The sequence below is a fragment of the Bos mutus genome, chromosome 8, assembly GCF_027580195.1.
Source record: "Bos mutus isolate GX-2022 chromosome 8, NWIPB_WYAK_1.1, whole genome shotgun sequence".
Lineage (NCBI taxonomy): Eukaryota > Metazoa > Chordata > Mammalia > Artiodactyla > Bovidae > Bos > Bos mutus.
Window position 1 is genome coordinate 47,861,822 of NC_091624.1, and position 25,226 is coordinate 47,887,047.

At 37.2% G+C, this 25,226-nt stretch overlaps 1 protein-coding gene across 5 annotated transcripts in view; it reads left to right on the plus strand.

The window, feature by feature from the left end:
* INVS (inversin) overlaps window positions 1-25,226 on the plus strand; it is a 135,548-nt gene that overhangs the window by 73,453 nt on the left and 36,869 nt on the right. For all 5 annotated transcript variants that reach the window (XM_070375558.1, XM_070375559.1, XM_005909586.2 and 2 more), the window contains 6 exons: window positions 3,095-3,275; window positions 5,474-5,583; window positions 7,952-8,123; window positions 14,372-14,527; window positions 14,940-15,169; window positions 17,803-17,909. In XM_070375558.1, the coding sequence (XP_070231659.1) occupies window positions 3,095-3,275; window positions 5,474-5,583; window positions 7,952-8,123; window positions 14,372-14,527; window positions 14,940-15,169; window positions 17,803-17,909 (956 nt within the window). The remainder of the gene's footprint in view (window positions 1-3,094; window positions 3,276-5,473; window positions 5,584-7,951; window positions 8,124-14,371; window positions 14,528-14,939; window positions 15,170-17,802; window positions 17,910-25,226) is intronic.

The window sequence follows — 25,226 nt, forward strand, 5'->3', positions numbered from 1 at the left end:
TTTCATTTTTAACATTTTTGCATTTTGTATTCATAGAATCATACTGTATGTATTCTGCGACATCCTTTTCTCTTGCTCAGTGTTAAGTTGGTGGTTTTAATCTATGTTGCTGTGTGTAGCTGTAATATTATTACTTTTTACTGCTATATGCTGAATAGTATTCCATTTTTTGAAGGTTAAATGACACACATTTTTCATTCTGTTATTGACAGACCTTTGAAACTGTTTCCAGCTTTTTGCTGTTTACAACAGTGCTGCTTTGAACCTTTTTTAAAAACCCTATCTAGGGTATGAATTTAACTGGTTGTTGCAGGTGTATAGAAATGCAGTTGATACTTTTGGCCATTAATTATATATCTAACCAACTTTCTATACTTACGAATTTTGAATGTTTATCAGTAGATTCTTTGAGGTTTTTTAATCATTTCTTCCCAAATTACAACTTACATGCTGTGGTAGTCTAATGTTTGGTCCTATTTGCTTATAACACACAAATTAGACTTTTGAAGATGTTATTGTTTTATTTATACAATGATTAATTTATTTCTACTTGTATGTTAACTGATTCCTTTGCTGTGCATTTCTTCTTGGATCTCCAATTTTCCTTCCAGAGTTATTACCTTTCTCCCTAAAATAAATTCTTAGAATTCCTATTAGTATAGATGTATGGTAGTTAACTCCCTGATTAATTCAACCGTTAAGGATGTCTGCATTTCTACAATGCTCTTGAATGTGTAGTTTTTCTGTATACACGATTCTAGGTAGTCACTTTTATCAGCTCTTTCAGACTGTTATTTTGCTGCTTTCTGCCTTTCATTGTTCCTCTTAAATAGTCTGTTATTTGTCTAATTGTAATCCCTTTATAGATTATCTTATAGATTATCTTTTCTCTCAGGGTGGTTTTAAAAATTTTTCTATATAGTATTCTACAGTTTTACTACAGTGTGTCTAGTATGCTTTTTTTTTTTTTTCGTGTTTAGTATACATTCTGATTATCGCATCTCAGTTCTGGAAAATATATAGCCATTATGTCAGTATTGCTTCTGTTTCTTTCTCTCTACGCCTGCCTATGGGGTCTCCAATAACACATATTTTAGACCTTTCCATCTTACTTTCCATGTCTCTTACCTTTTCTTTTACATTTCTCTCATCTTGTCCCATTCTACTACATTCTGGGTAGTTACATCAGATCTGCCTTCCAGTTTACCAAGTCTTTCTTCAGCTGTATCCAGTCTTGTTTACACTATTTGTTTAGTCTTCAATCTTAGTGATGGTGTTTTCACTTCTAAAAGTTCTCCTCGGTTCTTTTTCAGATCCGCCTGATCATTTTGAGAGCTTTTTCCCTTGCTCACTTTTAAAATTTTTAACTGTGCTATGTGGCTTGTGGAATCTCAGTTCCCCCACCAAGGATCAAACCCATCCCCGCTGCACTGGAAGCACAGATTCTTAACCACTGGACTGCCGAGGAAATCCCAATTTTTAATTTTCTTACGTGTTTTATCATTAGTTATTTTATATTCTCTATGTGTTAATTCCAAAATCTGAGGTCTATGGAGGGTAATTCTCACTTATAATATCTTCCTTACAAATTTGGCTTTTTTTTCTCTCCTCTATAAGTGCATTTAAGTCCTTGGGAGACTCAAGGTCCTAGATTGCTGCCATGGTAATATTCTACTTCTTTTTTGAAGTGTTTTTAATACCTTTCATACTCTTCTTTTATAAAATAGGCTGACTGTATAGAGAGCTCTAAACCTGGAAAGGCCCTTCAAAGAGTTCTTAAATTGGGACAGGAGGGCTTGACTTTGGGTATGACCTAATTTGAAAAGAGACCTGAGGTGGATGAGGAACTCTCTTCAGCTAAAGCAATTCCAAAAAGCTGACAGGAGAAGATAGTGGAGGTAGGGAAGGAGGACCTAAGCAATGCATCATTATCTCTACAAGGATCCAGTAGAAAAACAAATAAATGTTGTGAACTGTCAGTTTAAACCAAAAATCTAATAACCATGTGATAAAAAATTTCAACCTCATTCATAAAAGGAATGCAATTTAAAGCATCAGTGAAATGCTTTTCATACCTATAAGGGGAAAAATGTTTTAAGTTTGATAATATCAAGTGGTTGATTTGTGCCAGCATGTGGGGAAATAAAAGCCTTTACACATTGTCATGGATGTGTTAATTAGTACAGCCATTTGGAGAGCAGTTTAACAATACCTAACTGAAGATGTAGATATCTTTCAACCCAGCGGTTTCCCTTCAAAATGTCTGGGCTAGAGAAAAATCTCACATATATGCCACAAGGAGATATGTAAACGAAGTGCAATGCAAAAAATGCATTGCAGCATTTTTGTTAATAGTGGAAAACTGTGTAAGTAACCTAAATATCCTTCAGTAAGGGCTTCCCTGGTGGCTCAGACGGTAAAGAATCTGCCCGCAATGTGGGAGACCTGGGCTCCATCCCTGGGTTAGGAAGATCCCCTGGAGAAAGGAAAGGCTGCCCAATCCAGTAATCTGGCCTGGAGAATCTCCATGAACAGAGGAGCCTGGTGGGCTACAGTCCATGGGGTTGCAAAGAGTTGGACGTGACTGAGCGACTTTCAAGAGAATGGATAACTAAATTGTGGTTTAACAAATAGATTAGTATCATTACAGATACCCACGTGTATTGTGTTGAAATAAAAAAATTCAAAAATATAATTTTAAAAGAAAAAAATTCAAGGATATACATGGCATAATGCATAAGTATAAATATTGAAAATACACAAAATTTATCTATTGTTTATGGACGTATACATATGAAGCAAAAATACAAAACATATGGCTTTAGCTGAATCCATAACAGATTCAAAAAGCACGTTAGGGAAAGTGTTGATTCCTATTTAGATAGTACAAGTACATTTATTTTTCTGTACTTTTTATAGTTAAATATGAAATTAAATTTTTTAAGATTTAGACTGTATACTTTTTTCTAAATTTTATCACTTCTGCTGAGAGAGAATATACAGGTTTCAAAAATTGCTCAGTTAATACTTACATCAAATGTGGCTTTTTAAAGGATTCTATGTGTGTCTGAAGTCTCTGGTTCCTTAAAAATAGGATGCTGCTCCAACAGAGTCTTTACTGAACTGGCAAGACTATGAGGGTCGAACACCTCTTCACTTTGCAGTCGCTGATGGGAATGTGACAGTGGTAGATGTCTTGACCTCATACGAAAGCTGCAATATAACATCTTACGATAACTTATTTCGAACGCCGCTTCACTGGGCAGCTTTGCTAGGTGAGTTGAATAGTTTTTAATTGATATGTAGTACTTTGTACCTAAATTCCTCTTTGTATGCTTATAAATGTATTCTCTGTTATATGGTAATTTCAACAACATGTCTTTTAAAATTGTTATTATAAAACCAATGTGCATTTGTTAACAAATGTAAATATAAAATAATCTTCACGTTCAATGCCTTTGCTTTTTTTGGAGAAGGGCTTTAATTTTATGTTTCAGCTAATACTATATTTGATTTTCTTTTCTTCATATTTCCTGATGCGCCTTTTACTTAGCATTTTTGGGGATCACTTTTTTATATGGAAGATTATATATGTGTATCTGTCTGAATTTTGGCAATCTGAGAGTCTTTCCCTTTTAGTGAAGGAGTTTTGCCCACTGACAGTCACTGTTACAAATTGTACAATTTGATCTTTTTTCCGTTATTCTCATCTTTGAGGATTAGTTTTTTTTCTCCTTAATTTGGAGTTTTTCCTGATTTCTTTGTTTTCTGCCTTGTGGTGTATGGATTACATTGTAGCTATCTGGTTTTGAATTTCCTAATGTTTCGGGAGGGTTTCTAGGTTTTACTAGTAGTTACTTTTAAATTTTAAAAGCTTTCTTAAGCCTAAGCCTGAGTCAAGAGCAAAACTGCATTTACTGATTCCCATCTATTTAAAATGAGGAATTTGGCATACTTTCACTTATACCCTTTAGGTGTTTGTTAATATGATCTGACAGTTATTATTAATAGTAATAATTATAAAAATATTATTATTATAGACTTAGTTTTTAAATTACATGTTATCTCTTTTTTAAATGATTCTTACATTTGCATTTGGTTTTATAGTCAGATTTATAATTATTATTCAGTCTTCATTTCAGTGTTTAGTTTCATTTCCTTTTCCTCTGCATTTTTGCAAATTTGTCTGCGTATCACTAAACTGAATTTTCTTTTCATGAATTCTGCTTTCTTTCTGCCTCTTATAGATTATATTTTAGGCTATATTTTGATTTCCTTCTATCATCCATATTTCTTTTTATCTCAGCTTTTTATATTTTTACCTCTTTCCATTACCCTTTCATTTTAGATTATCTTCTTCTTAGGATACTGTTTCACTTCATAGAGGCCATCTCTTTGTAAAAGTCAAGGATGCCAAACTGTTGCCTGAAATTTTCTTCCAGATCCTTCTCTAGATCATTTTCTGAGGTATGCTCTTGTTCTTTCTGATGGTGTTCCTTTCCCCCTGTCTTAGAGTGTTTCCATAAAGCCTTTTCTGAATTTTTCTCCTTATCTCTCAAACAAGATGAGAAATATTTAGATTGAGTGTGCAGCATAAATTGCCCTTGACCCTACTTTTGCCCGTTTGTGTTGTGGAGCACTCTATCTCAAACCACAGCTGAAGAGCAGGCAGAGGAGCACAACTCCCATGCAAATTTCTGTTTTTCTGCCTGGCGTTCATGCAGTGTATTCTTGCTCTGCTAATGTGGCTTCTGTGTCATTGCCTCACTCCCTGTACACTGAAGCAATGGCATGTATGAAATTGAGGTTTCCTAAATATACTGTTACCAGGTCTGTTCATTCTTTGATCCTTTCTACAGTCCTTCATTTGGGGAGACCTCCTCCACATCCTCCAAAATGGACTGCAGAGCACTCTTTTCTACCAGCACCTCACTATTCCTGCCCACTTCTGGGGTTTGAAATTACTGCCTAGGTGTTCAAACATTGGGGGAAGGAGGTACGAAGTGATAGACAGAAGGCCTCAGAGGTCACAAGAAACTGTGTTATAGCTGGTCCACCTGAATAGCAGAAGAGAACAACCATACAGTTCTGATTGGTTGTGCAGTAGAACCTGGAGACTAGGGACAGAGAGGGCCTGCCTTCTGACACCTTCCCTCCCTCTTGATGGGCAGTTTTATAAGGTGAACCAGGGGATGCCGTGAGCTGGTATGATATACAGTTTTTTCTCAGTCTGGCAATTATAATTAGTCATTTCCTTGTTGATCAAAGCATTGAGTTTTTAGTATTTAGGTTTTGCCTTTGTCCTGCCTAATCATAGTATTTTGGTAAAAAGTTAGAAGCTGCACTAGGGACCGTTCTGAAACCCTTGTGAGTACTGGTTTATGTGCTAGTGATTTTTCTTACCCCTTTCCTTCAAATAGACCATAAATGAATCAGTCCTTTTGTGTGATAACTACCTTGTGTCTTCTTTCAGGCCATGCACAGATTGTCCATCTCCTTTTAGAAAGAAATAAGTCTGGAACCATTCCATCTGACAGCCAAGGAGCAACACCCTTGCACTATGCAGCTCAGAGTAACTTTGCTGTAAGTAAACCATGACAGTTATCTCCTTTTAAATTAGAATGTTATCATCAGCACAGTATAATTCCATCTTCCTCACCTCCCCTAATGCACCACTGAATAGTACACTGAATACTCAGATTGCTAAAATACCTTAATTTCACACTTCTCTTTCTCTCTGGTACCCACAGCAAATATAGCTATAGTTCTCCTTCCTGGCAATCCTAAAAATCGATTCTACTTACCACCTACAGTTTCGGTAAACCTTTATCTTCTATTATCTCCCAAGATCTCAGAAAAATACTTAAGTTTTGAGGTGGGGTTCATTCTTATTATGAATAGATAAGAAATTCAGTTGGCCCAATATAGTCAATCTATGGAAATCATAATTCAATCCATAGTTCAACACAGGCCTATGTAAAGACATGTTATCCCTATTTAGAGATGAAGAAACCAAGATTCCAAGAGATTAAATGATTTGCCCACAATGTTTTTTTTAAATATACTTTTGTGTTTTTATAATTTATTTATTTATTTTGTTATTTTTGGCTGTGCTGGGTCTTCATTGCTGTGTGTGTTGGAGCAAGTGGGGGCTACTCTCTAATTGTGGTATGTGAGCTTCTCATTGCCGTGGCTCCTCTTGTTGCAGAGCACAGGCCCGGGGGCGTGCAGGCTTCAGTAGTCGTGGCATGTAGGGTCAGTAGTTGCAGCCAAAAGGCTCTGGAGCGCAGGCTTGATAGTTGGGGTGCATGGGCTTAGTTGCTCTGTGGCATGTGGGATCTTCCCAGATCAGGGATTGAATCCATGTCTCATGCATTGGCAAGTGGACTCTTTACCATTGAGCCATTGGGAAGCCTTGTCTAGAACCCAACTCTTAGATTCCAAATTTAACTATGTACAGAAACTAGTAGTTAAGTAACTGTGTTAATGAAAGTAAGAAAGAATACTAGAACATTATAGACGATTTTTTCAAAGAAACACTTGCTTTAGATAATTTGCCAATTACAGAAATAGTTTTTTAATAATGATGCAAAGTCTAAGCTCAGTTTCAAGTCCCTTGATCTCCTTTAGACTCTATTAAGTTGCAAGAGGTTATAATTCCCTTTATAAAAAACACTGCAACCAACATCAAAACCCCATAAAACCCTTGTAAGTATTCATCACTTAGAAAACATACTGAACAAAAGAAATGTATGCAGATTGTTAAAAGAAACCCCCAAAATCACCAACATTAAAAAAAATTATTTCTTTATTCAAATGTAAATTAATAAGCACCTACACTAGCTCCTGGGAGCTAAGCTATAATACCACAGTAGCTCAACAACTAGTTTTAAGACTAGGAAGCGGTGTATGTTGCAGTAGAAAGAGTGTGGTGACTTAACCCTGGATTCTACTTGTGTGTTTGCTACCAGTATTTATGTGGCCTTGAGCCTAAGTCTCATCTATAAAATGAGGAACTGGAATAGATGAACCCTTATATTTTTTCTTGCTCTAAAGTATTGAACATCAACATTTTATGCATTTTTAGCCAACTCACAGCCTCCAGAAATTGTTTTTTCTGAAACTATTTTATTTCCATCCAAGCAAAAGTGTCTATGATCTTCCTATAAGTTTGTAAGCATCTGAGTTTTGAGGAAAGATGCAATTTTAAGTGCTGTGAATATTGTTGTTATTTAGTCGCTAAGTCATGCCTATCTCTTTTCAACCCCATGGACTGTAGCCTGCCAGGCACCTCTATCCGTGGGATTTCCCAGGTAAGAATACTGGAGTGGGTTGCCATTTCCTTCTCCTGGGGATTTTCCTGAGCCAGAGATTGAACCCACATTTCCTGCATTGGCAGGTGGATTCTTTACCACTGAGCCTCCAGGGAAGTAGCTATGAATATTAACTGCCATTAAAATTGTCAAACACTATAAGAATTATTAAGGGTCCTCATTTTTGTATGATTCTATAGAGGAAGGACCTAAAATGCAGGAATTACTGAATAATACTTGTTAGATGAATTGAACACTGCACTTCTCAGTAGCCACCGCTCATCATTTGATAAATCAATTAACTATTTAAAAAAATAATAAAAAGTACATAGTTTCTTCTCTGCAGTTAAATTTTTAAATTTAATTGAGAATAATCATTCTCAATTATAAGAATATTGAATGAGGGAATTAAGTTATATTTTGAAATGCTGTGAAAACTAAAACCAATACATAAGGAATGCAGATTGTTATTTTCAATGGAAATTATAATTTTATTATTCATAAAAAGATAATTTCATTTGATTCAAAAGTAGACCAAAAAATACTTTGCTTCTTAGTGGAGGTCACATATAACACTGGTTTTATTGCCATAGAAAATGCCGCTCTCATGTCTCAAATTTTTAAATGTTTTCTTACAGGAAACAGTTAAAGTGTTTTTAAAACATCCATCAGTAAAAGATGATTCAGACCTTGAAGGAAGAACATCCTTTATGTGGGCTGCTGGGAAAGGCAGTGATGATGTCCTTAGGACTATGCTGAGCTTAAAATCTGACATTGACATTAATATGGCAGATAAATATGGAGGTACAGGTAAGAACTGGCAGACATATTCAGCTTTCATTCAGGATTCAGAGTATAGATGGTGCTATAATACTTGCAAAATAGTAAGTTGAAACCATTGTTCCTAATCTAATATTATTTGACATTGATCTTTACTTTTTAGGTTTAGGTTGCCAGGATATCACTCCAACAGCTTTATTTTTCCAAGTATTACAGCTAAAATTACCCTATGTTATTATCAAGTGAATTTTGACATTTGATTTACAAGCCTTGTTGCTCCTTAGACGTAATTGCAGAACTCTTCTGATCATATATCTTTGCATAAAAAAAGCATAAACCTGCTCTTTAAAAACTATGCATACTTAGCAGTTATTAACTACATTTTCAAAAATTTAGAATTATATTTTAAAGAAGGCACACATCTATGTATGTTCTCACCAGTCTCATTTAATATGCTGTTTCTCAGTTTTGAACAGCATTACTGCTGTTCTCCTGAATCTCCCATTTCAGAGTTAACCTCCCATGACTCTAGAAGCTTCAAAGCTTCGAAAGCTCTTCCTGTATGCTTCCTTTAATCTCTTTTTCTAAGAAGAGAGCCCTCGAAGGATGTGTTGATTACTAAGAGAAGTCCTTGTTTTTGTAACACCCGTTGTCACCTTGGGTGACACAGCTGTTGCTGGGTACTGCAGTCAGCCCTCCATATCCAGGGTTTTGCATCTGTGGCTTTGGAAGGCTGACTTGTACTGCACCATCTCATGAAAGGGTCTTGAGCATCTTCACATTTTAGTATCTGTAGAGGCTCCTGGAACCAATCCCCCATAGATAACAAAGGACACCTGTATATACAAATTACAAGTCAGAAAGAAAAATCACAGCGCAGAAACACTGAATGGAACAAAACCTCAGCTGCGAGCTTCTCAATGTTCTGTTTTCTTATAGATGAAAACGTTCTAGAGCCATTTGCACCTACCTATCATCCTGGATGAGATCTTTCTGTCTTTCTTAATCACCAAAACTGTTCATAGAGCACTTGGGAGACAGAGGGGAATGTGGTTGCTATACCTAATATCTCCCTCCCTATACTTAGACCTTCACACCTTCTGATTTTTTAAAAAGAGTTTTTAGGTAATATCAATTTTGATAAAGACTTCAACTTGTAAAAGTATTTGTTTATCAGAGTTTCACCATAGACCTTAAGCTTCTTAAGGAGTATTATACAGACACATAAGGCATTGAGTTTATAAATGATCTCAGTATTTAATTTTTTATCAGACTTTTATTATTATGCAGTCTTTATCACTGGCATCACTCTTTGTTTAACATTTCATGTATTTTAATGAAGTATGGGCTTGGATACTTGCATTCTCAACCAAAGTTGTCTTTCTGATGTACATCTTAGTTACGGTTGAGACCTAAATTTTCAAATTCATTCATTCCCTGGGCTCTTTCTCTTAAGGAGATTCTATTATACATCAGTGATACATACCTTCCTGACATTTCTATGCCAGTGAGTTCCTCTCCATCATCCCTTTCAGTTCAGTCGTTCAGTCGTGTCCGACTCTTTGCAACCGCATGAATTGCAGCACGCCAGGCCTCCCTGTCCATCACCAACTCCTGGAGTTCACTCAAACTCATGTCCATCGAGTCAGTGATGCCATCCCGCCATCTCATCCTCTGTCGTCCCCTTCTCCTCCTGCCCACAATCCCTCCCAGCATCAGAGTCTTTTCCAATGAGTCAACTCTTCACATGAGGTGGCCAAAGTATTAGAGTTTCAGCTTTAGCATCAGTCCTTCCAAAGAACACCCAGGATGGACTGGTTGGATCTCCTTGCAGTCCAAGGGACTCTCAAGAGTCTTCTCCAACACCACAGTTCAAAAGCATCAATTCTTCAGCGCTCAGCTTTCTTCACAGTCCAATTCTCACATCCATACATGACCACTGGAAAAACCATAGCCTTGACTAGATGGACCTTTGTTGGCAAAGTAATGTCTCTGCTTTTGAATATGCTATCTAGGTTGGTCATAACTTTCCTTCCAAGGAGTAAGCTTCTTTTCATTTCATGGCTGCAGTTACCATCTGCAGTGATTTTGCAGCCCAAAAAAATAGTCTGCCACTGTTTCCACTGTTTCCCCATCTATTTGCCATGAAGTGATGGGACCAGATGCCATGATCTTAGTTTTCTGAATGTTGAGCTTTAAGCCAACTTTTTCACCTAGAGCCAGACATCCTGGAATGTGAAGTCAAGTGGGCCTTAGAAAGCATCACTACGAACAAAGCTAGTGGAGGTAATGGAATTCCAGTTGAGCTATTTCAAATCCTGAAAGATGATCCTGTGAAAGTGCTGTGCTCAATATGCCAGCAAATTTGGAAAACTCAGCAATGGCCACAGGACTGGAAAAGGTCAGTTTTCATTCCAATCCCAAAGAAAGGCAATGCCAAAGAATGCTCAAACTACCACACAATTGCACTCATCATCCCTTTAGAGGGTTGTTTTTCCTTAATTAAAAATGAGTTCTTATCAATAGCAATCTATAAGTATTATTTGGACCAAATAAATCAACTATAAAACAAAATACTAAGCTATCAGGAAAATGTGAACACTCTCTGGGTATATCTGATGTTACAAAACTTGTGTTACCATCTTTTAGATATGAAAATGAGCCTATATTTTCTTTGCATTGCTGGGGCTGGGGTTCTGCAAACCACATTTGCTCTTTACCAGCAGGGGGAGTCAGCCCACAGTGGGCAGTACAGGGAGACTGGAAAGCCAGAAGAGGAGCTTGGGATTACAGCTTCCTGTTTGCTTCCTATTCTTATATTTGTTTCTAGTTCCTGTCAGCATATCCTAGTCAGTCTTACTCAGCAGAGCACTGATCACTTGTTCCAGTGGCAACAGTTAATTCACTTGGTGGTTTTTCCAGCACTTACAGGACCTGCCAAGCAGAGCCCCTCCTCAGAGGTCTGAGTCTCAGCTCTGCAGGGCGCCTCCTCTAAGCCTTTAAAGTTGTAATAATTCCATCCTCTTCTTTTTGTTCCCTCAGCCTTAGAATTGCTAGCCTCTGTGATACAAATGGCAACCCACTCCAGTGTTCTTGCCTGGAGAATCCCAGGGACGGGGGAGCATGGTGGGCTGCCGTCTATGGGGTCACACAGAGTTGGACACGGCTGAAGTGACTTAGCAGCAGTGATAACTTAGTGTTTCCTTTTTGCTTTTTTAGCTCTTCAGTACAAGGTGGGCAATCCTTCATATTTAATTTTCTCTGTTAAAGTATCTGAGAGATACTCTGATACAGTGGCTGTGTTTTAAAAAAGAACCCTTGTCTTTCAGCCATACTAACTAAAATATTCACAAACAGAAGGATGTGACTCTAGACTTTTCTTCAAAACAATCAGAAGTGGGGGAATGGATAGCAGTTAAATGAAACAAGATTAGCCAACAAGATCACTGTTGAAGCTGGGTGATGACAGTATTCACCCAGAGACTCTTGGCTTTATTTATCTTTTTTTGTAGCCTTCCAAAAAGATACATGCACCCCTATGTTCATAGCAGCACTATTCACAATAGCCGTACATGGAAACAACCTAAATGTCCATTGACTGATGAGCTGATAAAGAAGATGTGCCTTTACATTTGAATAACATTTGAAATTCTCCATAACATAAAGTTATTGGAAAGACTTTTTAAAGTTCTATGTAAATGTGTTTTTTCAAAGAAGAAACAATTATTGTAGTCTAAAATTGTTTTAAAATAAATGAAAATAATCAGAAATGGGAAATTTCCTTTAACAAGATCCTTAATTCTTTTACTCAATTGAAATTTTGTCTTTAAAAAAAAAAACAAAACAAAACTTGACATTGATATTTATCTGAAGAGTATCTGTTGATACCACATTACACAATTGATGCCACATTGCACAGTTATAGAATTTCAGAATTAAAAAGTACCTTAAAATTACATCTAGTCCAGGGTTTTCTCAGCTGTGTTCTTCAGACCAGTACCTTCCCATAGAGGTACCTAAAGTGTTGCTGAGGGAGTGGGTGCTTGAATGGGTAACCCCTACCCCTACTTTAACCAGAAACACTCACCTCTTAACTATTTTATATGTTGAATGTTTTATAAAATTTCACTTGGGAGGGAAAAAACTAACATTCTTATGGTCTTAAATGTGAAAATCACTGAACTGTCACAGATGTAATATGTGCCTTAATCTGCCTTATAACATTCTCAGCAACATTTTTCACCAAAGACATCTCCTCACTGTCTTTCAACCTCCAGTTGAACAGCTCCAATACAGAGAACTCATTACTAAAACTTCTCTTTTATTTTGGCTGTGCCATGTGGTTTTTATGATCTTAGCTCCCCAACCAAGGATGGAACCTGGCTGGGCCCTTGGCAGTGAAAGTGCAGAGTTGTAACCACTCAACCACCAGGGAATTCACCCATTACTTCCATCTTAATCTCACTCTATTAGGATGTGCTGCCTTAAACTAAGCCAATATTTTTCAGACTGAATGTTGCTTTCTCTGTTGTCTTCCACATGACATGCTTCAGATACTTGAAGGCTCTCACACCCATCTTGTCTAGGCTAATCTACCTTTCAGGCATTTAGGTCAGGCTTTTCAAACTCTCATATGCATAACAATTACTAGAGATATTCCCAGATTAAACAGAGATCCTACATCAATTCCTGTTAATAAGTCCTGTTGATTCCACATCCAAAACATATTCTAAATTTTTTATGCTTCTCTCCGTCTCCATTCCTGTCACCCTAGTTCAAGCCACCACTATTTTCACCCAGTCTACTGTACTAGTGTTAACTGGTCTCCCCGCTTACATTCTAATTTGCTTGAATGCATTCTCAAAATGGCTAGTGTGATCCGTTTTGAACATAAATCAAACATCACTCACCTACGTAAAGCCCTTCAGTGTCCTCCATCACTCTGACCTGATGGCCATTTATGATCTAGCCTTTTCTACCTTTCTGGCTTACTGCACTCTCACTCATATGCTGCAGCTTCTTTGCCTTCCTTAAACACATACATTCATCCCTGTCCTTGTTCTCGTTATTCTTTTTGCCTGGACTAGTCTCCCTTGAGAGCTCTGCTTTGCCTCTTTTTTTATGATTTAGTCTCAGCTTAAATGTCAGCACCTTAACAGGGCTTTCCCTAACCACCAATCAAAAGTAATCCCCAGGTCACTTCACATATCAAAATAGTTTTTACTTCTTTAACTATACCATCTATCACCATCTAACACATAAATGTTATTAATTCCTTGTTTTTGTTTTGTTCTGCTTTGCTTCTTCTATGAAAATGTAACCTTAGCTATTCTACTGAATTTCCAGCATTATATTGTATACCCAGCCCATAGTGGCATCTCAACAAATCCCCAGGAATCTGCATTTTATAGGCACCCCAGGTTTGGTCCATGGATCATACTTTATGAAAAAAAAACATTGTCCTAGACAGTATAGAGCCATAATTCTTAGATACCTCTAGACAGATACCCTGAAACATTGAGAAGAATTTAGAGAATGATGACTTAAATAGAATTTAAAGAATAATCTAAAGAGTGATGACATAAGTACTAGAGGGATCAGTGCAATGTGAAACTCACACATAGTCAAAACTGCTCTTTCAACCCTTTACCAGAGACGAGACCACATTCCACTTGGCTTGAAATGAATTGCTCTTTTTAAAATTGGGCCCTGAGGAAATAGCTGACTTGCATTTGGAATCATGTTGTATGAATAATGCTCTCAAGGCAGTAAGATGCACACAATTTTAGTACCATGTGGGTACACAGACCAACTGTAAGAGGAGCACAGGTAACCAAGTGAAGAACCAGTAGATTGATGGCTCCCATCACACATCCCCTCAGAGGCATATACTGACTGTGAGTGGGTTGGTGGGCAGAATTGCCTGCATCATTTAAATCATTTCTCTTTGTCATTTTTTGTTCTCTTGCTCTCTCAGAAAAAGGAAAAGATAATAAACTAGTAACTAAGGAGACCATTTCAGACCAACAGGATAGAAAGGAAGAAAACAGTGAGATGAGAAAGGTAGAAGGAAGGGAAAAGTGGGAGTAATAATACATACCAGTAGAAGGGAAGATATAAAGAAGTGTATACAAGTGAAAAATAGATAATCTTGAAGATTAAATTGCATTTGGCCAAAATGATGAAAAAATCAAAAGAAGAAGATATACATAGTTAGGATAGTAAAAAGGTAAAGTTGTTACTTAAAAGTTCTTCACTCTCTTTTGCTCCCTTTTTAGCTTTACATGCTGCTGCACTTTCTGGCCATGTCAGCACTGTGAAGTTATTATTGGAAAATAACGCTCAAGTAGATGCTACTGATGTCATGAAACATACTCCACTTTTCCGAGCCTGTGAGATGGGGCACAAAGATGTGATTCAGACACTCATCAAAGGTTAGTTATTAAGAGTGCTCATAACAAGTCAGTCTCAAAAGGTAGGATTTCTTACATTTACCTTTTGAAATACAGCTTTACATGGCAGAGAGCTGCCTGGGTGGAAGCATGGAGGAAAGAGCCTGGTGTCAGGAAACTCGAGAATCACTCCTAGCTCCACCTATTAGTAGCTGTTTGATTTGGGAAAAGTCACTGTATCTGCCTGATCCTCAGTTTCACTTCATATAAAAGGGGAACGATTTCTATCCTGACCAACTCCCAGGCTTATTTAAAAATCTGAAATAGATGATATACATGAAAGTTTTTTGCTAAGAGTAAAGCATTTAAAGGACTGTTATATTCTTTAAACTTCTCTTCTTTTTGATAAACGCTCCCTATATTAGACATTTTCACTTTATTTTTGCTTTTTCAGGTGGAGCAAGGGTGGATCTAGTCGACCAAGATGGACATTCTCTTCTACATTGGGCCGCGCTGGGAGGAAATGCAGATGTTTGCCAGATCCTGATAGAAAATAAGATCAACCCAAATGTGCAGGATTACGCAGGAAGAACCCCACTGCAGTGCGCTGCATATGGGGGCTATATCAACTGCATGGCAGTGCTCATGGAAAACAACGCAGACCCTAATATTCAAGACAAAGAGGTAAAAATTCTAGGTCTTTTCTCTATTGTTTGCTCCAAAGTGTTTGCAGCATTGCTTCTTTGTTAACTAAAATTAAGTAAAATGGTTTGTCAAGTGAAGAGATCACTCACAAATCTGTTAGTTAAAAGTGATTTTTATTTGTCCATGTTCTCTTCTAATCCTTGTGCATACACATATATAATTTTTAAAAGCCATAGGATGAGAATAGTTTTATAATTTTTATAAAATATATAGATACATGGCATGTATGTAGGTATATAAATATATATATATGATTTTACAAACCACATTTTGTTTTGCTTACTTAAAATTATCACCAGTATTTTTTCATTTGGTATATAATCTTTTTCATAATCATGGATGCTTAATATTTCAAAGTTCTAAGAGCTTTATGTTTTATAACTCATTCAATCCTCACAGCAAGTCTATAAAATTTCCTTTATTTCCTATATTTGAAATTTTTCACTATTTCATTGATATTTACTTTATTATTGCCTACCATCTGCTTTTATAAGGTTTGATTTAATATTCTTTAAAAAATTCTTTTGATGAAATTTTAAATCATTGGATTTTTTTCAATATATATATGTAAGCATTTATTACTCTAAATGCTGCTTTAGCTGCATCTTACAAATTTGGATAAACTGTACTATCACTATCATTCAACACAAACATTTTCTGATTTCCATTTTGATTTATTATTTGATTTATGGATTAGTTAAGTGTATTGTTTAATTTCCAGGCAGTTGGGTATTTTCTCATTATCTTTTTGTTAATGATTATATTGGTGTTCTATTGCTGCTGTAACAATTACCACAAACTTAGTGCTTTAAAACAAAACAAATTTGTCATATTACTGATCTGGGTGTCAGAATTCCAAAATGTCCTGAAGATCAAGGTGTTGGCAGGACTTCATTCTCTTTGGGGGCTCTAGGAGAGAATCTGTTTCCTTGAATCTGTTCCTTGAGTTTTCTAGCTTCTGGGTGGTACCCACATTCTGTGGCTTGAGGCTCCGTTTCTCCAGCTTCAAATCTAGCAGTGACTGGTTGACTCTTTCATACTGCGTCACTCTGACATTCACCTTCTGCCTCTCTCTTTAACTTACTATAAGGACCTTTGTGGTTACACTTGGCCCAACTGGATAATCCAACTCACAGTCAACTGATTAGCAACCTTAATTCCATCTACAACCTTAATTCCCCCTTTCCATTTAATATAGCATAGTTACAGATTCCAGAAGTTATAAAGCAGACATCTTTGCAACAGAGTGCCTTATTCTGCCTACTGCACTGATTTGTAGCTTAAATTTTAGTTTAAAAAAATACTCTGCATTATTTTAATCTTTGAAAAGCTTTTGAGGCTTTCTTTATGTTCCAGCATATGGTTGATTTTGGTAAATGTTCTGTGTACTCTTGAAAAGAATACTAATTTTGTCATTGTTCAATACAATGTTTTATATACATTTTACATTGTATTGTTCATGCTGCCTATACCTTTCCTACTTTTTAATCTATTTCTGCTATCAACTATTGTATGACGTAGGTTAAAAACCTCCCACTGTAATTATGGATATGACTGTTTCCTCTTTTAATTTTGTCAGTTTTTATCCTATATATTTGGAGACTGTGCTATTAGTTGCATTCAGATTTAGGATTGTGATATCTTCCTCTTTGACTTCTTTAACACTATGAAATATTCCTTTTTATCTAGCAGTGCTTCTTGACTTTTATTTCTCTTTCATGACATTGAAATTTTTAAAGAATACAGACCATTTATTTTCTAGAGTTTCACTCAATTTGTTGTTGCCTAATGATTCATCATAATTTGATTCAGGATTTACATTCGAGATGGAATATTACGTAGATGATACTGAATCCTCAGAGTATCACTTTTGGAAACATGTGATACTTCTTAACATAGTATATATTTATTTCCGGCTGCAGTGAGTCTTTGTTGCTTTGCATGAGCTTTCTCTAGTTGTGACAAGTGGGAGCAACTCTTCCTTGTGGTGGTCAAGGCTTCTCACTGCAGTGGCTTCTCTTGTTGCAGAGCACAGGCTTTACGCATGAGGGCTTGATAGTTGGGACCGAGGGCTCAGTAGGTGTGACGCATTGGCTTAGTTGCTCCACAGCATATGGAATCTTCCTGGACCAGGGATCAGACCTGTGTCCCCTGCATTGGCAGGTTGATTCTTCTCCACTGTGCCACCAGGAAAGTCCCTTGCTGCTGTTACTGCTCAGTCACTTTAGTCATGTCCAACTCTTTGCAACCCCATAGACATAGCCTTCCAGGCTCCTCTGTCCATGGGATTTTCCCTGCAAGAATACTGGAGTGGGTTGCCATGCCCTCCTGCAGGGTATCCTTTCAACCCAGGTATCGAACCTGTGTCTGCTGCATTGCAGTCTGATTCTTTCCCACTGAGTCACCAGGGAAGCCCGGGAAGTCTATTAACGTAGTATTAATTTTGATCACTTGGTTAAGATACCGTTCATTTTCTCCACTGTATACTTAATGTTTTCTCTTTCTGTAAGTAAGCAACTGGGAGAAATGTTTATATATTGGAGTTAGCATAAATAAATATGTGTCCCAAAATACTGACACCAGATGTATTTGATTTCTGTTTATGCTTGTAGGGAAGAACAGCTTTGCACTGGTCCTGTAACAATGGATACCTTGATGCCATTAAATTACTACTAGACTTTGCTGCTTTCCCTAATCAGATGGAAAACAATGAAGAGAGGTAAGCCACTGGCAAAAAGAATGCATCATTGTTCATCTCACATCCTTTCTGCCACATTTTAAAATTCTCAAGTTTAGATGCTCGTTCAGAAATAGTATTTCATCAGGAAACACTACACTAAGAAATCTTGAACCAGAAGAAAACAAAAGTTCCATGTAGTGTTGATTTAGAATCATGGGATTTTAAAGTTATTAGAAACTTCAGGCATTACTTAGGGCAAGCTCACACTTTCCAGAAGAAATGTAGGTCTTCTTTTGATGTGTGTCTAGCATCAAATCAGGGGAGTCCTGACTGACCAGGACTAAGAATTCAGTTAGGCCAGTGAGATGTGTTATATGTTCAAGAAGTTTCTCTTGATGAAGAGGATATTATCAGTTAGTGAACAGATATACCACCATGTAGCATGAAAAAATAAGGAGAAACTGAGGCTAAAGCTCAGGATTTTCATCTTAATACAGATTTCTTAAATAATATGAGATTCACAGAGTTAGGCTGGGGTTGCTATCCAGTGACCCAGACCCAATAAAAAGGACTCAACATAGTGTGAAGTCTAAGCAGGAGACATTCTTGATGGTCTTGGATCTAGGAAGATTCTAGTAATTTGTAGGTAACAACTAAGATGGTAATTAGATTTCCATACCTGCCCCCTGCCCCCTACCCAGATCTGTGCTTTAGTTTTCATTCTTCGTGGATACGGTCACTCAGGTGGCCCTGCAGTGGCACCATTCCTATGCTCTCAGCCACCACCAGCTTTTTCTTTCTATCAGGAGGTGGGACACTTTGTAGAAAAAGAGGGGTTTTCTCTAAGCTCGCTGTCTCAGAGGAAACATGGGGCCAACCCCTTCATCTTTCCCACTTCTTTCAGAACCTTTCCCCATTATTTGTACCCTCCGTCTGTTATTTTCCAAGTCTCTTTTCTCTGAGGTTTATCTTCTTTGCCTTCTCTCACAGTGTCTTCACTGTCTGCTTTTCTTCATTGTCACCATTCATGCCTTTGCAGTTTGGCATCCGCCCTCTCATTTACACTGAAATCTGCATCTGAATGGTCCCTGACAGATTCCTAGTTGATAAAGCACATGATGTCTTCTCTGCCCCCTCATTGGCCCTTCTGCATCTCCTCTCTGTTGACTCCTCTTCTTCACCTTCTTGAGCCTGTATGTTCTCTAAGCTTCTGTGACAGTATGTTTTCCCAGTTCTCTTAGAATTAGGATTCTCTTCTAATCATGGTCCTTCTCCATTTCTTTTGGCTTCTGTTGCATTTTTTCTGTTTCACATATAAACAGTCTTCAAGGGGAATGTATCTATTCTCTCAGCCTACCTCCTTTGGCAACCTGACCAACCACTGAGGCTTCAGCACTCACCTGGGTGCTGGTACGTTCTCAATCTATAGTTCAGACTCACACTCCTCCTTGGTTCACATTGTCATCTCCACTTCATCACCAGCACCACTGTCTTGCCCTCTCTCCCTCTTTCTGAAACTATTGCAGTGCCTCCTCACTTGTTTTCCTTCCTTTGATCTTTCCCTCATTCAATTCATTACCTTCCAAAGTAACCTTTCTTAATCAGATCGCTAATATAGTTGTTAATCTTGTCATTCTACTGTTCAAATTCAGTCTCATCTAAGAAGATTGTCCTGGTCCTGCAGTCATGTGTCCCAAACTATGTTCTCCTCCCCACTGTGAATCTTTATAGCCCTTGGCACATTTCATTTTTTATTATGATTTTATAGAATTTGTCTTCCTTTTAGTAGAGAACTCGTGGTCATCTCTGAATTGCTCACAGTGCTTTTCATAAAGTAGATGCTCAGTAAATAACTGGTGAATTGTCAGATCAGTGTTTTCAGGCTCCCAGTAGCATCACCCTGATTCATACCTTCATTAGAAACTTATGTGGAATACTAGACCACAGGCAAACTTAGATAAAGCAGATTAGTATGCCTTACTTTGAGAGTGATTATATAAAGAACTCCACATCTCTATTATAGTCAAATGACAACTGCAGAACCAAAAAGATGAAGATAGGCATTTGGACATTTAAGGAAACTGGAAAGCCAGAAGAATCCTCAAGGCTGAGGATTTGACCTTAAAACAGGTATGTGAGGGTGCCAGAGGCTTCTCCCTTTGAAACCCTGCAGAAGAAAAAGATTAAGAATCCTAAGAATTAGGGATGATATATTTCTATAAAGTATATTTTTTATAAAACCATTTACTGCCTGAGTGCTATTTTTTAGGAAACAATAAAAAAATAATTTTTTGTAATTCAATGTCTATTTATATGCTGAATTTTGAATTTCAGACCTAAGTAAGCTTATGAATTAAGGTACTTACCACCTCCTGGAGTAAGCATATATTAATTACAGACCAAAAGACCAAAGGAAAAATCCTCCAAAGTGTACTTGCCAGTCTATGGATGAAAAGAGACAGTGGCAATATCCCAGTCTGTTTTAATGTTTCATCAGCAATGCACTTTGATGTACAAATGTCAGAACTTGGCTCTGCCTTTTATGTTTATTGACATTCCAGTTTAGGCATTCTACTTGTTCCATCAGACCATTCCCACATGGCAAGTCCAATTGTATCTTGTCTCTTGTCTTTATCTGCATTGTTTCTTGACTGGTTACCATCAATGTACTGTTAATTTTTACTTCACATGCATTGACACAAACCGCTTGATGTTCTCTGTATAGACATAATTTTTGCCACCTAGTGCTGGCTTTCAGTCAATAACTATCTGACAGCCATACTCTGACATAGATGGGAATCTTCACAGCGCTCGAATGTGTCTCAGTTGAGTTTGGGATGAAGAAAGATTCAATAGTAATAATCACAATGCAGTCAGTTGCCTAAACAGTAAGTATAGGCTTTAGTCTTAAAACCTTGCTAGGTATTTAGTTTGTGTCTACTTGAATCAAAAAATTGACCGAGAAGTAATTTGAAGAAACTAATTGTAAAAAAAAAAAAAAAAAAAAGAGGAAAAAAACAGTTTTTAAAAGAAAATCAGGAAAATGTGTGTTTAGAGTAGGCTTTAGATCTTGCTAAGGAATTTCTGTTAATTTTGTTAATACAATGGCATTGTGATTATGTTCACCTTATTATAGATGAATCTAAAATGCAGAGAGATTAAGTGATCAGAGTCTGGGATTTGCTTTATTGCTTGATTGATTGATGGCTTGTGGGATCTTTCCCCACAGGGGTTTGAAACTGGGCCCATGGCAGTGAAATCTCTGAGTGCTGACCACTGGATCCAGCAGGGAATTCCTCTGGGATTTGCTTTTAAAATACTTGAGCAAAAATAAAAAAGAAAGGAGTAGATGAAGTGAATGTAGTAAAATTTTGCTAATTATTTGGTAATGAGTGTATAAAGCATTAATGTGCTATTTGCTCTACTTTTGTTTATGCTTAAAGCTTCTCATAATAAAAATATGATTTTTTTATAATAAAAATATTTAACATATTTGAAATGCAACTTTCCATCCACAAGCAGCCTGAGAAATCTAGTTCTTCTTCTCTCCTTCCTTTCACCTTTTACAGATGAGGAAACAGAAACTCAGAGAAGTGAAGAGAATGCCCAGGGTCACACAGGTCTGCTGACTTCCGGTTCAGCATTCTTTAGGGAATATTATGCCCATGTCATTTCTTTTTGTCATATTTGTAAGTAAACACATAACTTGGGCCTCACTTTCATAAGCCATATTTTGATAATCCTTCTTATATACTATATTAAAGATACTACATATTAATAATTATAGAAAAAATGATCAGGCTTAATAAAAATACATATGTCATTTGCACATTGATTTAGAAGCAGTTTCATTCCGTAGGAGACATATATTCAATGATTGAGAGATGAATTATGGAAGGATTACTGTACTGAACAGGGCAACATCTGACTATAATCCCATCTAGGTTTTGCAGGTAACTAGTTACATAGACTTCAGCATGCTGCTTAATCTTTCCAGGTCTGTTTATTCATTTATACAGTGAGTGTGTTAAACTAAATCTGTCAAATTCACTGCAGTGGTTCTCTGATGATTTTTTCTATTGGGGAAAGTACAGTCATGCAAGGCATTTTAGAATATATAGTGGATTTTGTAAAAGTTCTTCTGAATTTGCAAAACACTATTTACATGTAAATAATGTTTTAAAGTTTATTCAGGCACCTCTACTTTATGGCCTTCTGGTTTCTAAACAGTATTGGCAGATCAAGCTGTCCTAAAACGGGGGTTCATTCATTTTAGCATTCAAGAACTTGCTTCTGAATTTAGAGTCTCCTTACTAAAGTGACCAAACTACCCTTTGCATTTACTGAAAACCTCTTCCTTTTGTATCTTACTGTGACTGTTAGGTGAGTTTTGAAGAGTTTCTTTTCTATAATCATTGGCTGATTTTCTGAGTCTAATCATGCACCCATATAGTCATCATTTTTCCAGCTCATCAATCAGCTGATTATTTCCTTCCAACACCAGTGACTGCGCTGACTCAGTGACAGTCATCCAGAGGAAGCTGATCTGGCAGTTGTTCAGCAGTCATAAATGCTAGTTTGGGTCTGTGCAAATAATATTCATGATAAGTGCTGTCACCAACATATAAGCGCTGCAATGTGTGTCCTGTAATAGCACTAATCACACTCACTTTTTTTGAGCTGCTTCCCTCATGCCAGGCACACTGCTGTCTTCTTCACACTGATTATTTTATTCTCTCATCATACCAAATCTGTATGAGGATAAGTGGGGCATAAGTTGGTCAGGAAGTGACAACCATTGTTATTACCCCAGTCGGATGGTTGGGGGTATTTTCTTTACCTCAAATTTTAGTACTTTTTACATCATTTAAACTCTTAAACTGTGTGTCATTTTTACAAAGTAATTATTTTTCTTTAAAAAAGGAAACATACTTCCCAAGATATTAACAGTGGTTAAGTCTGAGAGTGAGAGTGTAGATGACTGTTATTTTCTTCTGTATATTTATCTGGTTTGTTTTATATTCCAAAAATAGAGAAGATGTATTTTTTAAAAGAATCTGCCTAAAATCACAGATCTAGAAAGTAGTCAGTTGAAATTCTAATATATAACTCTATGATAATAATAATACCCATCTTTTCTAAATAATACACTTATCAAAAAGGTATGTACACTGTAGAAAATTTAAAAAGCATAAAAGGGCATTTAGTAAAACTAAATATCCGTCCTATCCCTGCCTCTGAGACAGCTAGCTTCCTCCCCAGAGACATCACTGTCACATTTTCTTGGGAAACTTTTAGAGAGTTATATCAGTATTTTACATAGGTGAGCATAGAGCGATATATTCTTTTTATATCAGTGAAGCACATCATAATACTGTTCTGGTTTCTTACTTTTTCTTTTTCCCTTCACTGAACAAGTCATCCTGGTGATTTTTCCTTATTTATTCATGTACACAATAATGGCTGCTTTATGCAGATGACTTTATGATGGGATGGCCTCTACTTTATTTAACCAGTCCTATATTGATGGAGGGCTTCTCTGGTAGCTCAGCTGGTAAAGAATTTGCCTGAGTGCAGGATACTCCAGTTTGATTCCTGGGTCAGAAAGATCTGCTAGAGAAGGGATAGGCTACCCATGCCAGTTTTCTTGGGCTTCCCTGGTGGCTCAACTGGTAAAGAATCTGCTGCCTGCCATGCGGGAGACCTGGGTTCAATCCCTGGGGTGGGAAGATCCCCCGGGAGAAGGGAACGGCTATCTACTCCAGTATTCTGGCCTGGAGAAATCCATGGAATGTATAATCCATGGGGTTGCAAAGGGTCGGACATGACTAAATGACTTTCACTGTTGATGGAATTGAGGTTGTTTCCATTGTTTTACTATTTCAAACTGTGCTTCTGTGAATATCCTTATACATAAAGCACTTCAGAGGAGAGCAGATCTATTGGGTGAATGCCCATAAGTGAAAAGGCTATAGCAGAGGGCAGATACATGAATAATTGTGAAATATATTGCTGGATTGCCTCCCTAGTATGTAGAGAGCCTGTCTCCCTCTTTAATCTTTAGGTTAAAGTGCTCACTCATATTAGTCTTAAATTGTATTTCTCTTAAATGAGTGACATTGAACATATTTTTATATGCTAGCAGCCCTAGTATTTCCTGTTTGAAGAACTATCTTTTATCTTTGTTATTGGTGTTTTTGCCCAATGTTATTTTTATGTACTTGGATTTATCAACCTTAAGGTTTCTGCATTCTGTATCTTTCTTTGGAAAAAACTTCCCACTCCAATATTTTTAAAAATTGTCCATAATTTTTTTCTTCTGCTTTCATTTTTTTTTTTTTGGCCACACCATGAAGCTTATGGGATCTTAATTCCCCAAGTAGGAATTGAACGTTGGCCCTCAGCAGTGAGAACAAGGAGTCCTAACCACTGGACCACCAGGGAATTCCCTTAAAAAAAAAAATTTAGATCATTACTTCATCCAGTATTCATTTTGGAGTGAAAGTGATGTAAGAATCTTTTTTTTTTTGTTTTCCCAGATGACCGTACAGTTGTCCCAACTCTGTTTAATAATCCATCATTTCTGCAGGGATTTAAAGGGCCATTCTTCTCACAGACTAACTCTCTCCATTTGGAGATATATTTTTCATTTCATAAACATTAACTATCGGTAATCATGGGCTCAAACTTAGGAACCTCACAGAATATTATTTGCAGTGTTTTTTAGATAGGATTAAGGAATTACTTAGAACATGGGGAGGAAGAAAAGTGATCATATATTCTCAAAGCCCCTAATTTGTGAGAAAGTGAGCAAAACTGAGGAATAGACATGGTCAGCAGTGCAAAACACCAGATACCAGCTCCACCCTTGTTCTGTGCTCCTCAGAGAAAAAGGAACAGCCCTGGAGGACAGAAGATAGCCATGCCTGAGGAGTATTCCACATCTTAGAATGAGGTTTCCTCCTACTGCATAATGTCACCAGTTTAACTGTGCTCTGAATTACCTTCAGTTCAGTTCAGTTCAGTTCAGTTGCTCAGTCGTGTCCGACTCCTTGCGACCCCATGAATCATAGCACGCCAGGCCTCCCTGTCCATCACCATCTCCCAGAGTTCACTCAAACTCACGTCCATCGAGTCGGTGATGCCATCCAGCCATCTCATCCTCTGTCATCCCCTTTTTCCTCCTGCCCCCAATCCTTCCCAGCATCAGAGTCTTTTCCAATGAGTCAGTTCTTCGCATGAGGTGGCCAAAGTACTGGAGTTTCAGCTTTAGCATCAGTCCTTCCAAAGAACACCCAGGGTTGATCTCCTTCAGAATGGACTGGTTGGATCTCCTTGCAGTCCCAGGGACTCTCA